The 20,584-nt window shown below is 36.5% G+C and overlaps 1 protein-coding gene across 1 annotated transcript in view; it reads right to left on the reverse strand.

The window, feature by feature from the left end:
• Positions 1-838: 838 nt before the first annotated feature.
• Positions 839-20,584, reverse strand: part of LOC105290230 (metabotropic glutamate receptor 8) — a 331,616-nt gene continuing 311,870 nt past the window's right edge. The window contains exons 3-6 of the mRNA XM_011357255.1: positions 2,800-2,935; positions 2,179-2,333; positions 971-1,108; positions 839-855 (exon numbers count right to left, since the gene is read on the reverse strand). Coding sequence (XP_011355557.1) covers positions 839-855; positions 971-1,108; positions 2,179-2,333; positions 2,800-2,935 — 446 coding nt within the window. The remainder of the gene's footprint in view (positions 856-970; positions 1,109-2,178; positions 2,334-2,799; positions 2,936-20,584) is intronic.

Below are 20,584 nucleotides of genomic sequence, written 5' to 3' on the forward strand. Positions count from 1 at the left end.
GCTCTAGCATTTGTCATATTATATCTTTTATTTGAATGACTATTTCTAAGGGAAGTGAATAAAGGGAAAGAAAGATATATAAAAACATGGGAGTGAGGGGGTAGAAAAGGGAGGGATGTATGATTATAAAATACTCATTCAAGATTTATAGTATTCAGTGTAGAGGATTTATACATCTTTGTTAAAATTATCCTTAATGTTTTGTCATATATTTTTTAATCATAGTATTAAATTTCATCTTTCACACATTTGTTTTTAATATATAATGCCACAAATATATAATGGATTTAAGAAAGATATATATATATATATTGGCCTTATATCTGTAACTTTGTTAAGTTTACTAATTAGTTCCAATTTTTTAAATTCCATAGATCTTTCTATATATACAATCATGTTATCTACAAATAAAAAATGTTTCATTCTTACATTCAAAATATGAACATTTAATATCACTATTATTTTAAGCATAAGATATAGAAAATAAATTACAAAAAAATCATAGCTGCTAATGCTGTGGAAGATGAGGGAATAATAGTATTACAGGGGACATGAATGGAAATAGTTTTTTAAAAAACACTGTCTTATAGCAACTTATTATGATCCATCATCTTCACTACATTTTAAGCTCGTGGAGAGCAATATCACGTCTTGCTTATTTGTCCATATCCCACCAACCCTAATAAAGTGCTTTGCCCAAAGTAGAAGACCGATGTATTTTTTTCAATAGGACTGAAATACCCCAGTGTCAGTCACATGGCACATGCCCAATAAATACTTGTGGTTGACTCTAAGAACCAAGGAGTACGCCTAAGTTTGTTGAACGATCAGCGTATGCTCAGCCCTGCTGAGAAACTAGAACAAGAGACACAAGAAAATAGAAAATGCGCTCATCATTATCCATATAGAAAAACTTCATTTCTCAGGTAGTGATAAAACAAAGCACCAGGGAAAACATTTAAGTAGCTACCTGTGCATTTCTTTATATGACTGTTTCTTTTTCCATGTGATCCTAATTTGCATCCAAAATTCTCCTCCCAAAATTCTGCAAACCACACATTTCTTCGATTATTGGCAAGAGTTCGGCTTCGAAAGTATCGATCAAACCCTATTTTAAAAAAGAAAGACATGGTTTTAATATTCTTTCAAAATCAAAACCAAATACTATCAGAGGCTTTGAATAGGTATTATGTTATATTGCAATCACTGCATGGAATGCACACACACACACACACACACACACACACACACACACAAATGTGGGACAGCCAAAAGCTTCCCTACAGCAAAAGCTAAGGAGCATCACTGGACAATACCTCCATCCTCACCATTCACCATTCAGGCACCTGGCTCTAGGGATAAGCATAACAGAAAAGCCTGTTGTTGATGTCATCATCATGATCTCTTCCTCTCCTCTACATGTCCCGTGGAAGCTGAATATTCAGAACCAACTCAGACTTTTCTCATTCTTCTCTATCTCTCTCCTACAGGGGTTAATGTTCCAGGCTTCTATGCTCCTACCCACCTCAAAATTTATCTGTCCTATATGTCCCATTTTTAGCTAATTCAATTAACTAATCAGTACTAATGTAATCTTCTAGAGTCATGGGTGATGGGCTAAAGTGTCAGCCTGCTCGGGTAACGACCTCGCTGAAGGGAGACCACCTGGAAATAATGCCTAACTCGAAAGGATAATGGGAAAGGTAGAAATTTCAATCACTGTCAAGACCATCGGCAAAGATATTCGGGAGACAGACTGCCTTTCAGGGATGCTCCACAACTTTGCTGTTGCATTTATTTTACCCACAGGGTCAGTCCAGCACCATGTCTCCATTTTCTATAAAGCAAGCACTCTCACTCCAACCATGCTGTAACCATCATATATGGCCAGGGAAAGACACAAGTTTAGAGGGCACCATCATGGAAGTGGCTAATATCATGGAAATATCTAAGGTCAACTGTAATTTCCTTTCTTAAAAAAGTCTAATAGGTACTCTTGATAAAATATGTACATTCTGAGTTAAATAGCTACTGTCTTGGCAATTCTGCCAACAGAGCTAAAAATTCTATCCTGAGTTATCAATAATGGATGCATTTCATCATACGCTGATACTCTGGTTTTGCTTTTGAGTTGTGATTTAACTGAAGTGAAACAAATTCTCTACGATGCGTCCTTACCATCAATTGATGTTCTTTTGGGCAAAATCGTCACAGCCCCTTCAGCAATCTCCTCCTGCTGATAAACTGGTGCTATTTTGGATCCCCAACTATCTGAGCCAATCCAGAGAAAATGCCCACTTTGGTTTAATTTTTTTGCTGCTTCTAATATCCTCCTATAGGAATAAAAGATATAAAATATACCATATTTATCAAGAAACGCTACACTTATGAATGTTACAAGACAGCTCTATCAAATTGTATATAATCAGTAGGTCACCGTTAAACAGTTAGTCAATCATTCTAACTGCCTGAGTCTGTCATCTCCTAAAGGAAATATATTGCAGACTTTAACTCCAGCACCTGTTAATTAGCCTTATCCTTAACTTCCTTCATTTCATTCTGTCTATTATCCTTATTTGTCTCATTTCTTTCAGTCCCCAGGTTTTACTCTATAGACATTTCAGACTCAAGAACTAGAAGGCTGTTGTGTCTCCATGCAGCAGAAGGCAATCTGTAATTGCATAAAAATGTTGCAATTTCTGTGAAATTTCACAAGATTTTACACCGAACATGAAATATATTAGAAAAAAGATGTAGACCACAAACAAATCCTACATAAGGAAGAAAAGTAATCAGCACCTGATGTCATCTTCATTGGCAAACATAATCACTGCCCGAGCATTAGGTGTTTCTAGCAGGCGTTTGATAATTTTTTCAAATTCTCCAGGTCGTGGTTCACGTGGGATTTTCTGTGATTGAGCAATGCAAACACTACCTATTTAAAAAAGAATAAGAAAAAAAGAAGAAAGAAAAGGGATTCAGAAAGGGCATTTATGTAATTAACAAACTTAATGAGGTCAGGTACTTTATAAAAACACATGATTCTGTACAGAATATTATTTCTCAAAACATCTGTCATTCTCACCTATTAAAAGCAATCATGTTTGTTTACATTATAAGATATGTATCAAGTAAATTACATCAATTACTTAATCATACATCAGGGTTTTTTTTTTCCCCCAAGTTTAAACATTATTTTTGTGTATGTCATTAAGAAAACCAAAATGTACAAAATTTGTGACAAGAGTCAAGGAGTCAAGGAAGAAGGGCTGTTTTGATTCACTTAACATAAGTCAAAGGACAAGAGCTTGGATTAATAAAAAGCATGAGTAAGTCTTACATGTGAGAGTACCTATAAGTAGGAAGTTCTTTTTGCTACTTTATCTATTAGTAGAACTCTTTTAAAGTTAATTTTATCTTACGGCTCATTGTATTACAGCATTAGCATAATGACATGTTTTGAGACACGTAGTCTTCAAGACTATTTGAGACAGAGGCAAGTATCAATGATACAAACCCTCAGTTGACAGATGTCTCCACCATGAAAATCAAAATGGCAGAAATCCGTCTATGGCCATGCCACCCCGAACATGCCCAATCTTGTCTGATCTCGGAAGCTAAGCTAGTTAGCTTAGCTGGTTAGTACTTGGATGGAAGACCACCTAGGAAGACCAGGTGCTGTTGGCGTTTAAAAAAATAAAAAGAAAACGAAAGAAAATGGCAGAAATCCCATCCCACTATCACAGCAAAAAAAAAAAGAAAAGAAAAGAAAAAAGAAAACTCTTCTTTTGGCCTTTCCTTCTAAGGCAATGAGAGACCAAAGAGAAAAGTTTAGACAAGATCTCTGCCACCAGGCTGGGATACAGGAAGAAGAAAAAGGTTTCTTAGTTGCAATAAAGCAGAGAAATAACACATGCTAATACTAGAGGGGGAAAAAAGCAATATTAGCAATATATTTCAATTCTGTTATGGTTTAAACAGGCTTTTTGAGTCAGTCGAGAATTAAATCACTATTTATACCATTGCTTCAGCAGGCAAAAGCATTTTTACTTCCAAACAATTAGCATTCAGTCACCCAAAAGTTATTGGGTGCCATTGTATGCTATGCATTGGGCTGGACACTAGGAATGCACAGTCTAATGCATCCAGTTTGGAAGATAGGCATTCCAACAAATTATCATGGAATATGTAATACATTTTAGAATTCAGAGAATGAACCATACAATGGGAGCAGTAAGGAAGGTGTAACTAAAACTCTTGAGATGGATTTTAAAGGGCAAATACACAGTCATATAGAGACAAAAGTGGGACATTTCTAAAAGAGGTCATAGAATGAAAGAACTTTGCTTGATCATGGCCTATGATAGAGACTGGCTGGGGTTGAAGTTGGAAAGAATGGCCAGGCCCAGCTTGAGAATGACTCTGTTAGGCAAGCCAAATAATTTGGACTTTATCTCAAAAACAATGAGAACCCACTGAAAGTTTATATACAGGAGAATTACAAGATGAGCTTTTAGGCTTTAGGAAGAAATCTCAGGTAACCAAACGAAGAAGAAATATCTAACAGCCAGACAATGGGTATACAGTGTATCATGATCAGACATATGATTAACAGTACTAGAGTCCTGGAGGTTTATTTTTCTTTAAGTTAGAGCACAGTCAAAATTACCCCTGCAACAGCAGTACTCTTACTAACCTTATGATATGCTCTTCAGGGGTGGAAATTGCCCATAATCCATAGACTGAGCCTGTAGTTAGCTGGCTTACTAATATGCCATTAATAATTGAGATAATTGATTCATTCCTTCAGTAAATATATATGGAGTGCCCACTATCTGCCAGATTCTGTGTGGGGGCAGTGGGATACAACGATGAATAAAATAGACATAGTCTCTGACTTCACAGAATTTAGAAATGTGGGTGAACCAGGCTTAATGCAAAAAAAAAAAAAAAAGTATGTAATTATAATTTCTGGCAAGTCCTATGAGGAAGAGCAAGGGAATTTAATTTAGATTGAGGAGTGTTCAAGAAAAGCCTCTCTAAAGTGGTACCACTTAGTTGAGGTCAGAAAGAAGAGAGAATGGGAGAGGTGAACATGGAAAAGGGTAGGGAAGAGCCAGCGGAGTCAATGAATGATGGGGAGAGAAATGTGAGTCAAAGATGAGAGGCGGACGGGGGCCAGATCATGCATGGCTATGCAGGGCCTATAGAAGACTGTGAATAATTACAATGCTTAAGTTCTTCATTAAATATTCCCCATAGGAATATGTCTTATCTATGAACACTGCATTTTACAGAAGAAAAACAGATGAGGACTGCTGATGTAGAAGGTGATCTTGAAAGAAAGAACAGGAGACAATGATCCCAGTTAAGAGATTACGGAGACAGGCCCTGGGGACAGGCCCTGGGAAATTACAACGTTACTGGTGCTGAGGAGGAGCACGTGGTGCTGTTAGAATTTCTGAGTTGGAATCGGTGGGGCTTAGTAGTATTTTTTTCCAGCCTTATTGAAGTATGACTGGCAAATAAAAATTATTTCTATTTAGGGTGTACTGATTTGATCTAAGTAAGAAGTAGTGAGAAACTAAGCATGACTCTAAGGTTTTGGCTTTTGTGACTAGTTTATGTGATGTCACCGATAAGCAAGTAGAGAATACAGGAGGGTGAGGAGGTATATGGAGGAGAAAAGTATGATTCTGATTCCGAAAAGGTTGTCTTTGAAGTACTCATGGGACATCAAACTGAAAAGGTGAGTCTGGAGGGAGAAGGGAAATGTAATTACAATTTCGTCAGGTGCTGACACAGTAGGTAGTTAAAGTGTTGGGAGTGAAGAGGTCACTCAGAGGGAATATTTAAATCAACAACAGGAAAAGATAAATGGTGGAGTTTGGAAAACCACTAGCTTTGGAGAGGTGGCCAGTGAATGAGACTGGAAAGAAATGGTCACATATGTTGAGGAGGAAACTTTTGGGATACAGCCTAGTAGTAAGTTGAAAACTATGCATAATGCCTTTAAAAATCAAGCAAATAGACAAAAATTGTGGTGAGTAAAAGCAATAGGTAACTGTAGAAATGTGAGAACAAAACTTCAACGTTCTCTAGGGAACAATAGCTGTTTCAAAAGATGACTGCCTTTTAATTAAATTGCTGTGATTACTTAAGCACCCCATTAAAGACATGCCATATCCTAAGTATCATTCTGAGATTACTATTGACTCCACAGCCTGAAGAAATTAGTCTGGAAATTTTCATTATGACTATTTCAGATGAGGCAAACAGGCAATCCAGACATGGGCTTTAGTCTGAATTAATTGATGAATGAATTTATTCATTCATTCAGGATCTATTGAACATTTTTGTTTGTAAAAAACAGGTTGGATTTTTACATAGTCTAAATCCATTTAATATTTTTTTTCCTCCACCTCACCTAATATTTGTCAGCCTAGCCAATTTGCATTTTCCAGGAAAGAAGGACTGCACAATTAATTTACTTCAGCTGAACAAATACTTATGGAGAACTTGCTCCACATGGCATTTTGTTGTTTGATGCCTTATTGGATATTTTATTAAATCATGGACTGTATAGCTTCTCAAGTGATGGGAGTTAGAAGATTAGGATTCTTTTAATAGCCCTAAAACTCATTGATACTTTCTATATTCACAGCTGTCAAAGAGCAGTTAACCCTTTCATAAGCACTCATGGTCTACTATGCTTCAGGAACTAGACATCCAAAAGTCACCTGTCTTCAGTGGTCTTATAATATAATTGAATGATAAGATGTACACATAAGAAAAGCCAGATGAGGACATAAAATTATCTAATGGTGAAAGATGACAGCATAAGAAATAGTAAAGTGCAGTAATAAACAATATCATCCCCACAAACAGTCCTATGACTTCATAAGAAGAAATCATTATATACTGTTAGAGTTTGGTTAAAATACCCATGTAATTTAGTCAAACATTCAAATTTAATCAAAGATATGTTTTCTTAGAATAGTCACTATCTATTGTTCTAATTTTTAAAGATACTCTCTGACTTGATTTAGATTTCTGGGGTAGTTAGGAGGGAGACGAGTTGCCCTCCATCCGAGAATGTGTCTATTGCACTCATTTTTCCATATCTGTCTCTGAAAGAGAACTGATTGTGTACAATTCCAGGGAAACTAACTTTTCCCATTCTGCAGGTGTGCTCAGTTCTACAAGAAATATTTTAAAGCTTAGCACTTAGGAAAAGAATGTTGTATGGAGGAATTTATAATTGGCTGCTTTCTAGAATTTCCTGATTTCCTTGCCTATGTAAATTTCTTCCTTTTGATTATTTAATGATAATTAAAAGATGATTTGTGCAACTGAACGTTTTAAGTGTAGGTACACTCTACAACACACATGATCATTCCTTCCCCATCTCATTCACTCCATAATCTCTCACTAGTCCTAATGGGAGCTCTCTCTTATCACCCAAGTTCTGATGTGGAAACTGAGAAACAGGGGTATCAAGAGCTAGTAAAAGTCTGGAACCCAGGTTCAAAGTCGATTTGTCTCACTCCAGGTCTAGACTTCGCCATCATCTTGCACATCACAACTGGTTATACCTGTTGCTTAATGGATTAGTATATACAAATAATTGATGAATAAGATAAAATTTAAAGACTCATTTTTAAAATCCAGTAGGTAACCCCTTGCGAATCTAATTGATAGCTACATAAATATAGCACTTCTATTGAATATGAAGACATTTACTAAGGTACTTAGAATTCATGTAGTTTATAGAACTTACTTAAACTTCTTCATTATATAACCAATCTGCTCTCAAAAAAATTTTTTTAATTAAATTAATTATACCTTAATTTTGTGACTAGTTTTAATGCCTAAAAAATAAAGTTTCCTATTAAAAAAAAAAACAAAAATAAAAACAAAAACAAAAAAAACTTCCCAATTGCCCTGTAAATGCACGTCCTCAGGAAGACTTTCCCGAAGTCTCCAGTCTTCTTTCCCTTCATCTTTGTACTGCAGTAACCAAAATAATTATATTTTTTAAATTTTGTTATTTTTTTACCCTAGTCTATAAGCTCCATGACTATTGAAGCTTTTCACATTTACCACTATACCCCCGACACCTATCACACTGCTTGATACACAGAGACTTCAACAAATATTTGTTTTAAAATAATGCAAGACCTACAATAGAAATTGCTGGTATAGAGAAATAGTCATGAGACAGTCCTGTCTTCAAACTCCCCTAAGTCAAGTAGGGAAACAAAAGATGCATATAAATATGCATTTTTAAATAAATGGCATAAAAGATGTAAAAAAAAATTTTGGACCATGGTAATTCAGAGGAAGTTGCCATTGAAATGGACTCCAATAACACCAGGCTGCTGTAACAGGACAGTGGGACAGTATTCTTCCTAGAATGCGAACGAATGAGATGTATTAAAATAAACATGGTATACCCACCTCTGCATCATTTCCTAACTGCTTCCGGCTCAATGTGTTTCTCTATTGACCCATTTTATGTTACTTTTTAATTTAAGCCATTTCGAAAATAGGAGCAACCTCGCCGGCCTCCGAGGGCCGCGGCAAACGGCGGAGTCTCTGCGGACCGGGGCGGAGGTGGGGCGGGGGGGGGGTGGGACGAGGACGGCATTGATTGGTTCACGCATAGTTCTCCCAAAATAGTTTTTAACAGGCTACTGTGAATTAAAATATCATCTTGGCTTTACCTTATTCTTTGGTAGGGTGGCATAATATTTTACTCTTATTGATACAAGAGCAAATTTGTAAACAATTCCATTCATAATTTTTATCTCTGTAGAAAGCTGAGACTCATGGGCGAGAGGTCCCATGTCTCTGGTCTGAGGTCTCTGGTCTGAGAGATGAAAGGTTCATTTGTATATGTTGGGATGAGAAAGAAAACAGACTTAGTGCCAGAAAACCTAAGGGTGGGTCCTCTGTGACCTTGACCAAGTCTCTCATCTCTCAGTTTCTTTACCTCTGTGACAGATTCATAATAACTATCACATAGGAAGTCAAGAGAATCAAATTAAGAAGGGTAAAATAATAAAGTTCTGTACGAATGTGGCATATCACTATTATTATTAATAATAATAATGATGATGACCAGATAAGCATCATCACCAAACCTGAGACAGGAGATAGTTGATATTCAGATCTAAATCACGCGATTGTCAACAGGTTATATTCTTAAACCCGTCACCATTGTTTGTATAACGTTATCAAATATCCTGGTTCTAAGAAGTGATAGTTGCTCATTGTAAATGCCAGTAAATGATGAGATTTCACTTTACACCTATTATTGGTCATCACAACATGATTGGAGCAATCTCAATGTGAGAGATGTTAAAAGTTACTCACATTCTCCTCCCTGACACCCCAATTCGTACCCTAAGGATCCAAGTTCCTTTTCAAAGGGAGTCCATAGCATTTCAAGGATCTGGGTTCAAAACTAGAATTTACTTTTTAAAAAAATAAAAGAATAGCAAAAACTATTAAACTATTAATGATGCCAACTATTAAGAAGCAAAGTTATTATGGAAATAACCACATGTTCTGATTCATTTGAACGTTTGCCTATAGATTATTAATCAGCTAGAATCTAAAAGTTGAGACAATGCTCTTGCAGGTTGGCCTCCCCAGGAAGCTAACCCTTAGAAGGAGTTCGAAATATATTATATTTGCCCTTGGCATCAACCCTATGAAGGGCCAAGGAATGAAGCAAGACTGGGAAGAGGAAACCTATATCTGGCTGTGGCCCAAAGACAAATTCCCAATCACAGGAAGCTCTGGAGGCCACTCTATGGTCTCAGGAAGGCCGGGCCATTATACTTACACATCAATCAGTCATTGGACATGGGCCCTCCTGGGAAGCGGGGCAGAGACATTGGGCCAGGCAGCTCTCCATGGCCAGGCAACCCCTCAAGAGGCTATAGAGCAGCCCCCGAGGCAAAGGCAACAGGGTCCTTCAATAAATGGGGATCCAAAAGGAGATGCACCATATACACAAATGAAAATTTAAAGAGAAATGAAGATATATCTCTGAAATGACAGTATTAGTCAAATAATTAGTAAAATGTTATCATTTAACTGCAAAACCCTCTTCAAAGAGGATATATTGTGCAGAGAAAGGCACTCTATACAAACAGAACAAAACTAGAATTGAAGCCAGCCCAGAGAAGAGAACTAGGATTATAAAATTCCCCAGTATTTCATAGAGAAGTTTTTTAAAGTGACCTGAAAGAATAAAGACAGGTTTTCAGTTGATGCTTATTTTTAAGAAAAAATTTCTATTAATTATGCCCAAGGAGAAAAATAAAACAAGGAACAATGTCAAAGCATCAAGTTCCAACTGTGGTGGAAATCAAAGAGAATTAAATTATTAGGAATGAAATTACTTACCAAGCTACATATAGAATATTAAACATGATTTTTGTTTAAACAACATGCTTATTACCACTGTCTCAAGTTGGTTCACAATTTTGGTCAAGTTCTAAGTGAATCAGATTAAGTCTCTGGTTGTATAGCTTGTTAGATCTGCATGACAGACTGAGTTTGGTGTATAAACAAATCAACAAAATTAGCATCTCACCCATCGTTAAAGAGAATGACTATTGACAAAAAATGATTGGTCGAAATTTTTGATTGGCCATAAGAAATTGCCTATAACTGATCATTTCTGACCTAATAAAAATATGATATATCCAGTCGACCATTATTTATTTCTTATGAGTCTACCTTCAGATAATAACAATGAGGAAAACCAAATAAACCGGTTTTGTTTTTTCTTAAAGACGATAGAAATGGATTAACTTTTAAAGTGTGAAATTCCCAATTCTAATGTGGGGAGGGATGAAGGTTTCCCTCCACCACCAAGCAATTCTCTGGACACTAACTGGGTATCTTACAATTCAACTCAATTACGACACTACCAGGATACAGTGTCAGATTCCACAGGTTAAGCATTCAGTTGTACAACACTGCCCTCCTCCCCACTTCAGATGTCAGTCACAAGTCCAGGTAGTCATCTGTATTTCTGACCAATCGGCTTTAAATCAGAGGCTTCCAAGACCCCCGTCCTTGGGTTTGATTAATTTGCTAGGGTGGCTCAAAGAACTTAGGAAACCCATTTACTCACTAGATTACCAGTTTATTATAAAAGTATACAACTCAAGAACAGTCAGATGGAAGAGATGGAGAGGGCAAGGTACAGGGAAAGGACACAGAACTTCCATGTCCCCTCCAAGTGCACCTAAATCTCCACATGTTCACCAACATGGAAGCTTTCTGAATCCTGTCTTTCAGGTTTTTCCGATGGCTTCAGTACACAGATATAATTGATTATTACATCATTGGCTATTGGTGATTGAATTCAGTCTCTAGCCCTTCTCCTGTCCACAGAGGTTGGGGGTGGGGCGGGGGGCGGGACTGAAAGTTTCAACCCTCTAATCACAGGTTTGGTTCTCTTGGCCCTCGGTCCCCATCCTTACGTCACTTAAGGGCTTTCCCAAAAATCCCTTCATTAACATAAAAAAGACTCCTTAATCACTCTCAACACTTGGGAAATTCTGAGGGTTTTAGGAGCTCCCTGCTAGAAATAGGGACAAAGATTAAATATATATGTCTTATTACAAATCACAGTATCACAACTCACCACTCTGATTACCCTTGACATTGTTTCTTTCCATTCTTCTGGACGCATAAATAAAATAACAACCTGGCCTAATATAATCAGTCTTTTAGTGATCATTGAGTAAAATTTGTTCTAAGGTTCAAATAAGTGTAATCGCACCTCTTGTAACAGTATTTTCACCTCCTTTTGTGGTATACAGCTGGGACTTAGCAGAAAAGTGCATAACATGATGAAAGTGTGTATGTTTGTCAGCTTAAAGTGCACTTGTGAAAGAGAAGATTTATCTCTCACATCACAGTAAAGAAAAAAGTGTTATTTTTAACAACATGGAATAAAAGAGCAAAATTGCATTTAAATCTGTGCTCTTTCTCTCTCTCCCTCTCTCTCTCCCTCTCTCTCAACATTTTATGCTTTCTCCTCTATCAAATGCCATGTGAACTCTTAAAGGGACTCTGGAAAGCAGTGAAATGAGGCAATGAAGCTCCTGGTACAGAAGAGGCATGAGACAAATGCTTGCCCACTATGTATCCCGCAAAGAGCAGCAATAAGGACAATCTAGTATTTGAAAAGACTGGCACAGAGACCCCCTCTTCTGCCCAACGCCATGGGTGCTCTCAGAGAAATGCTGATACTCATGAGGCCAACAGGGCTGGGAGAGGCTCGTGGATCAGTGTCCTTACACACTGGGCTTTTTATCTCAGCCACAGTTCACCACAGATTCGAAAGTCTGCTCAGAAAAACAGAGTGGTTACAAATGCCATCTTGGGGCACGACATCCTAGCCCTTCTCTAACTCGCTATGTGACTCTGGCTAAGTTATGTGACTTCTCCATGCCTCTGTCCTGACATGAACATTGAGAAAATGCTAGTATCTTCCAAATGGGTTATCATGAAGTGATTAAATAAGCACTTAACAGATGGATTTTTTCCTCAGAAAACACAATAGTTGTAAATTATTTAAAATAAAAACTCCAAACACACATAGTAACTCATTTTCACTAAGCAATATCCACCTATCGCATTATTTCGAGACACCTCAAATTTCATTCCCCAAATGTACACAGAATAATAACTCTTACTAGAGATGGCAGTTAATGGGGATATTAGCTGCAGAAGTTCCACAGTTACAACGAAACTCATGCTCATCGCCGGCTACAGCTAAACTTCTGACGTATTGCCTCTTCTTGCTCCTGAAAACCGCAAAGATCTAAAGAGACACGTGGACAGTAGGTGGGAAAGGTTCAGAGAAAGAAAGAAATCAAGAAAATAAAAAAAGAAGAAAATGAGAAAAGAGGAAAGAGTGAGAAGAAAAAGGACATGGGGAAAGAAAGAGAGAACAAGAGTGGACTGAAGAGTGACTAGAGAGCAGACCACTCAGACCAGAAATATCTTTGGAGCTGCGCAAAACACGGGTTCTCTGTAGAGTCAAACAGCAAATGTGGGGTTAGGAGCACTTGACTAGTTTTAAATAAGTTTTATAAATGTGTTGTGTGCATTTGTATATATTTGGATTAGTTTCTGAGTACTGTTTTTGGAGTGTCTGGGATTTTTATTTTGTTTTGTCTGTTTGTTTTTTGCCATTCCGAAGTAGATTCCAGGATACTGGGGCCAAAAATATGACAGGAAGGTTTCAAAAGATAAAACTAATTCCCTGTAAGTGCTCAAATGCCCAATATGAACAGACTCTCTGAGAGAAGAGAAATTTCATATTTTCCAGCCCATTGCCTGGAAAAACTATTACACCAAAGACTATTGTAATCAGAGCACTGTTTAAATTTCTTACCCATTCTGGACTAGAAAAAAATTAGTATTAGACTTTGAATTAGGCCCATTATAGTTACAGATTAGAAATCAATAATTCAGTTACAGATTAGGAATTCATTAAAGAATTACATCCATTAAATTAGTGAAGAGGAGGGAGCACACTTGTGGCATTCACCATTTTTCATTCAATAAATATTTATTGAGCACATATACAACATGTCAAATGCTTTTCAGACACAGAGCATACAGTAGTGAATAATACAAAGACAGCCCCTCACTTCATAGAGCTTACATCCAGTATGTCTTTAGGGTCTAGTGAAGTCTGACACCTGTGAGCATTCACTGGATGTGTGATAAATAAGCGAATGAACAAGAAGCTTCCATTTTGTGGTATGGTGGAATGATCTTATAAGAGATAATAAGCATATCCTTATATTAAAAATACCATCATTCAGAAAAAAACAAAGCATAGCTTCATCTATGCTATTTGTGTATATAATAAAGTTATTTATAATACTTTCTACAAACAGGACACTCTCAACAGTATCTCAACAGCAACTATCAAAGCTTGCAAACCAGGAGCATTCTTCTATCCAGCACGAAGGTAATACCTTCTACTTATCAGCATTACCTGAATTCTCCTGCATATATTAACTTAGTGGTCTTTACTCAAAGAAGCATTTTCAACAGATACTCAAAGGGGGCTGGCATTCTCTATTTAAGGAAGAAGAAACTGATAGCTAAAAGATCATTATTATTTTAGCTAAGTAACTCTTTCAGGCAAGAGTGGCACCACAACTAATGTACAGTAGTGGCTAAACTAAGAAATAGACTTCAGAGAACAAAAATAAGCACCAAAAGCATTTAAAAACTCGGTCTTTAAGTGATGCAAGTACTTGTAGTGGCCTCTCTAGGTAATGCAACATCATTTTCCACAGCAGGATTTGTAATGTGTGTTTGAGATAAAAAAAAAAAAAAGGTTAAAAATATAGTTATATATTTAACTTCTTAAATTCGAACAGAACTAAAAAAAGAAAATAATAAATAAGCATGTTTTTGACAGCAACCCATCTTACATTTTAATTATTTGAACAACTCTTAAATTTTTTAACTGCTTTATTGAAGTACAATTGATACATAAAAGAACTGCATATGTTTAATGTATGCAATTTGATGAGACTAGACATATGCATACACCTATAATACTATCACCAAAATCAAGATAATAAACGTATCCATGATCTTGAGAAGTTTCCTTGTGTCGCTTTGTGTGTGTATGAGTGTGTGTGTGTGTGTAAGACCATGTAACATGAGATCTACCCTCTTAACAAGTTTTTATGTGCATATTATGCTGTAAACTATAGACACAATTTTGTACAGCAGACACTAGAACTTATCAGCTTGCATAAAGAAACCTCATACTCATTGAACAACTCCCCATTTTCCCTTCCTCCCAGCCCCTGGCAACTACAATTCTACTTTCTGCTTATATGAGTTTGCCTATTTTATATGCCTCATAGAAATAGAATCACACAGTATTTGTCCTCCTGAGACTGGCTTATTTCACTTAGCATAATGTTCTCCAGGTGGGTCTGTGTTGCCACAAACAGGAAGATTTCCTTCTTTTTTTAAGACTGAATAACATTCCATTGTATATATATTCCACATTTTTTTACCTATTCATCTATTGATGAATATCTGGGTTGTTTCCATATCTTGGCTATTGTGAATAATGCTGCAATGAACATGGGAGTACAGGTATCTCTTCAAGATCCTGATTTCAATTCTTTTGGATAAGTACCCAGAAGTGAGGTTGCTGGATCATGTGGTAGTTCTATTTTTAATATTTTTGAGGAAATTTCAAACTGTTCTCCCCAATGGCTGTATAATTTTACATTCCCACTCACAGTGTACAAAGTTTCCAATTTCTCTACATCCTTGACAACAATTATTAAATTTTGTTGTTTGGTTGTTTTTGTGGGTTTTTTTATTTGTTTGTTTGTTTTTGATAATTGCCATCCTTACAGCTATAAAGTGATAGCTCATTGTTTTAATTTGCATTTCTCTGACTATTAGTGACATTGAGCACTTAAGTGTAGACCTCCTGAACTCAGTCCTGATAGCCAAGTATACGCATTGTACTTTGCTACTGTCTCTCAATAATTTATCTCCTTGGTCATTAAGTCTTCTCAATATACCAGCATCAACAAGTAAAGTAGTATAATCAAAATGTGAACTCCACATTTTTATACCATCAGGACTAAATAATTTAGGAAAATGCTTTTTGGTCTGCTTCAGGTTGGGCAAAAATTTCATACATTAACATCCTCTCAAAAGAACATCCTGCTGGTTTCTATTCTGCATAAACCCAGGCATGCCTGTCATCACTCACGGAGCATTAACTGAGCTCTTACTGCATGCAGGGTGCTCTGTTGGAATCTGCAGTTACAAAAAAAAAAAAAAAAGACACAGTCCTCGGTCTTGAGGCGCTCAGAATAAATAACACAGCATGTAAACAAATATTACAATTTGACGTGAGAAATGCTATAATACAGGGAAGCCTAGGAACAAGGGACTGAGGGAATGGAGTCAAGAAACTGTGAATAAGATTCACTAGCTCCTGCCAGTGACTATGGGAATACATAGTCAGAGAAGCGTGAAAAGCAGCTGTATGACACATTGATATGCACCAGGATCAACAAGTCAGAAAACATTTCAGAAGTGAGCTTATTTGATTTAGGCAGCCAGGAACCAGACAAATCTATTTCAGATGGATACCACCAGTCAGCAGTCACATTTGGTAGTTCCCATGAATATGTAGTTGTCATTAATAATTTAAACATGATGTAATAAACATCTTGCATTTATGTAGAAAAGAAGATTTAATTTCTGTTTTCCACAATAAGAAACAAACAACTCACCTTGAGATGAAAGGAACACAGAATAAAAAAATTAAATAACCATTAAAATGGCTGCTTGAAGGGGAAACAGCAAAACATCAATCCTAAGAACACAGGATTTCAGTTAAGTTCAATAAATTTTAATCACAACTAATCAAACAGCTATATACATGGTATTATTTATTTCAATGTTAAAATACGTCAGAACTTTTGAGAATTGTTTCCACCCCACCCCATTATTGCAAACTTTGAAAATGTTTAAGCTAGGGTAAAATTGCATCATTTAGATATTCACTATCATATACCACTTAACCGAAATCAAGAAACTTCTACATTCTCGGTGTTATAGGAAATTTGGCAGGTGTGTTATAACATTTTGCATTACATTATGTCGTTTATCTAAGGGGGGTCTGGAAAAGAACATTAAGCTTGCAATAATCCAAACATCATCCAAGCACAAAAATGAAAACCGATCAGAACTGCAAATGACAAGAGGATAACAATTTGTCACCTCATAAATTTCTGTGATATAATTTCTACAATTTCTGTTCGTGCAGTGACTGCTAGATAAAACTCATTCTCTTTACAAATGCATTATATCAGAACCATATATAGCATGTGAACATCTATAAAATAAAAAGCAGCTTAGCTTGTAGAAAAAAAAAATCCTGAAATATGAATGGTATTCCAAAAGCATTGGTTCTATCATTATAACAAGTTTACTCGTGATAGGATATAATTTTCTCATTCCTACGTTGGATCATGCCCATGTTGACCCTGGGCAAACACTTAGCCTTTCTGATTATCCGTCTCCTTATTTGTAAAAAGAAGGGTGCTTGACAGGATGATCTCAAGATTCCTTTGAATTTCAACATTTTCTGTTTCTATGAATATACCATATACACTGCCTCCCATGAGTTCTGTGAATTATGTAAGTTCTAATATGGGAATAGAACATCATGTAAAATATAATAAATCATTTTTTTAAAGCCTAGAAAAGAAGAACTAGAGGATACACAAGAAAACTTGTTCAGTTCAAAATTATGAAGTCTGGCTTCATGAGTCAGAGTATGACTGGGAAACCTAAAAACTAATTTTTATATGGTTATTAGAGCCCCAGTCAGGTGCTTGGGATCTGGACAATAGTTCATCAAAGCACTATAATTTCGGTCAGTTCAATAAAAATAAAATTAGGCATCATTATGAAGAAGATGGAGACATCCTCATGCTCATTTCTACATTAAAACTGTCATTTTACTATCAACAATAGCCTCCTTTCTCCTCTCATTGTTTAATTTCTCTCTCATATTTCTTTATGCTACTCCACCTTCCTTTCCTTCCTTTTCTCTTCTCTCACTCCACCCTTTCCTCTTTCAAAAACCAGAAAATAGTGACAGGAAACCTGATACAGCAACCTTCCAATTACACCTGTCCTGTTGTTTCCCCAAGACTCGCTAACAGGACAGCAGAAGCAAAAAGAGAACTATTGTGTGGCCTGGAGTCCGGTTAAGTGTGGGAAATAGAACATGTTCGTTATCTCCACTTCTTCCAAATATCTGACTAAATCGTTGGGTATAAAACGGGGAGAACAGGAAAGAAATGTCATCAATGTTTTGAAAGCCGAAAGCAGATGATGACCAAGTCATAGTTCACTTACCAGAATAGAAAGAACTGAAACAAAAGCCAGCGAGGCATAGGGATGGGGCTGATGCCAACAGAAACAAAGTAGTCATTCCACTCACCACCAGGAAGGACCTGAAAATGGAGGCTCCAGAGACTCTAGAAGGTGAGGTTGAACAGAGAATTAGGTAAAAATCTTTGTAAGTCCCTTCCTCCAGCTGCAGTCTATCTGCGCAGAAAATTGGAAGGTTACTTTCTATAGAAGATGAACCCAAAGACACCAGACACAGCTGAGGACTAAGTGTCTATACATATTGAATGGGGAGCCCTTGATCCCCCTTGCCTGCTTATTACCCAGGCTCCAGAAGCCTAACTTTCATCTCCCAGGCAGGCAACTGGAAGATTCTTTTCTGGAGAAACTGGCCAAAGAGTAATAACATACTGACACCGATATATGGATGTCTCCCAACTAAATAACCATGTCTACCTGCTCACTTTAAAGTAAAGCCACAAGTCAGTGAACCTTGCCACACATCCCAAGCTTCTTCTCTTACTCCACCCTTTCCTCTTTCAAAAACCAGAAAATGGTGACAGAAAACCTGATACAGCAACCTTCCAATTACATCTGTTCTGTTGTTTCCTTAAGCTTCCGAACAGGACATCAGTACCACATTCTTAATGTCACACCAAACAGGAGAGAATAACTCAGAGGAGAGAGAAATAAGACATAAGCAGAAGATGACTTCCAGAATATTACTATTCTCGGAGAGAAGACACTATGTTCATGCAACAAGAACAGGAAGCTATAAAAACAGGAACTTTAAGAGAATAAGAAAGAGATCCTGGAAATTAAAAAGGATAAGAGATATAGAAACATCTCAATGGATTAAGAAGTAGATGAGAAAGTTGAGAAAGTATTTTAGAAAGTAAAACAAATAAAAAAGCATCATGAAATCAGAGGATTCATTCAGGAGGTTTAGCATTTAAATTCTGAAGTTCCAAATAGAAAATAAAGGGAGGCCATTACCAACAAAATAAATGAATATCTCTGAGAACTGAAGAACACGAGTTTTTGAATCGAAAATACCTATCGAACACCTTGCAAAAAGAAAAAGAGAAGGGAGAGGAAGGGGAAAGGCCCACAGGAAGGAACATCAGCACAAAATTTTAAACTACTTGAAAGTGAAAACAAATTTAAAAAAACAAATTTAAAAAAAGGGCTCACAATGGCTTCAAGATTTTCGATGGCAATACCACTAGTGAGAAGGAAATACAGCAATACCTTCAAAATGATGAGGAAAGATGAATTTTAGTCTAGACAAACATAAAACCAGCCAACCTATAAATCAAGTGTGTGGGTAGAATAAAGGATATTTTAGACACGTAGAAATCTAAAAAGCATATTTACCTCCCATGTACCCTTTTTAGGAAGCTTCTGAAGGATATACACCAATTAAACAATGGCAGAAACAAGAAAGAAGACACGGAATCCAAGTAACAGGTAATGCAACTCAGGAAAGTTAAAGGAATTTCTCAAAGCGATGATGAAGGGAAGTCAGAGTTAACAGTTGTGCAACTGGTCTACATATCTTCCAGATTAGAGCAGGATTAGAGTAGGAAGACGAAAAACTCTGGAAGCATCTTCAAGGAAAAAGAAACAGAATCGATGGACTGCTTGATGTGTTTGAATGCACTGAAAGAATATGTACCATTCTGTCAGAGTTTGAGGACGGATTCATAACAGGTATAAAGAAGAACCAAGCATATGACAAAGCAAAGAATTCTTATTTTCAGGCAAAATAAAATTTTGGATCAGAAGAGCCATGTTTTCTAGATAAACCGTGACATCATATACATAGTCATTATAATATAAACATTGAACATTAATGGAACCTAAACTGTGATATGATCCTACTGGGATTAGAGAGGAAGTGTATGTGTGTCCGTGTGCACACGCATGTGCAACTTGTGTATGCTGGGGAGCTAATTCATCATCTTCCATAGTAGAAAGACAATAAAGATAAAAGCTAAAAAAAATAGAGATAGCGGCATATACATGTTAAGTTCAAATACAGAGACAAATACAAACAAAACAAAACAAAACAAAACAAGTGAAGGAGTTCAAAACAAATATTTTAGAGGATCAAGATTCAAAAGCAGGTGACTGTTTTTGATAAGCTTAGTTGTACCACATACAATATAACAGATAAAATACATGTTTGAAGCTCTGCTTTTTAAAGTCATAAAGGAGGGAGGAAGAAAGATGGCAAGATGATTTTAATCTTATCTGCTAAGAGAAGCATCTTCTATAACTAGGTTTCTCTTAAAAACTTTTCTGCATATTCATACCTATGCCTGTGTCATCTTACCTAAATGAGGGTTTTGCTTGTTTGTTTTGTGTGGTTTTTTTAGTGGAAAAACTGATGCATGTTTAGTCTTCTTAAGACTATACAATAACCTAGACGATAATGTATTTTGAAAAAAATAATAATAAACAAGAACAACATGACAATCCATGCTGCCAGGGTTTAAAGCACCAGCTTTTATCTCAATCAAAGCTAACCTGTCCATAAGTTATTTCATACCCAAACTCCAAAGATTCTTCCCAGATATATCAGTGATTGGTTTCTATGATATAAAAGACCTACTAT

This window comes from Pteropus vampyrus, unplaced genomic scaffold (assembly GCF_000151845.1).
Source record: "Pteropus vampyrus isolate Shadow unplaced genomic scaffold, Pvam_2.0 Scaffold33, whole genome shotgun sequence".
NCBI classification, from domain to species: Eukaryota; Metazoa; Chordata; class Mammalia; order Chiroptera; family Pteropodidae; genus Pteropus; species Pteropus vampyrus.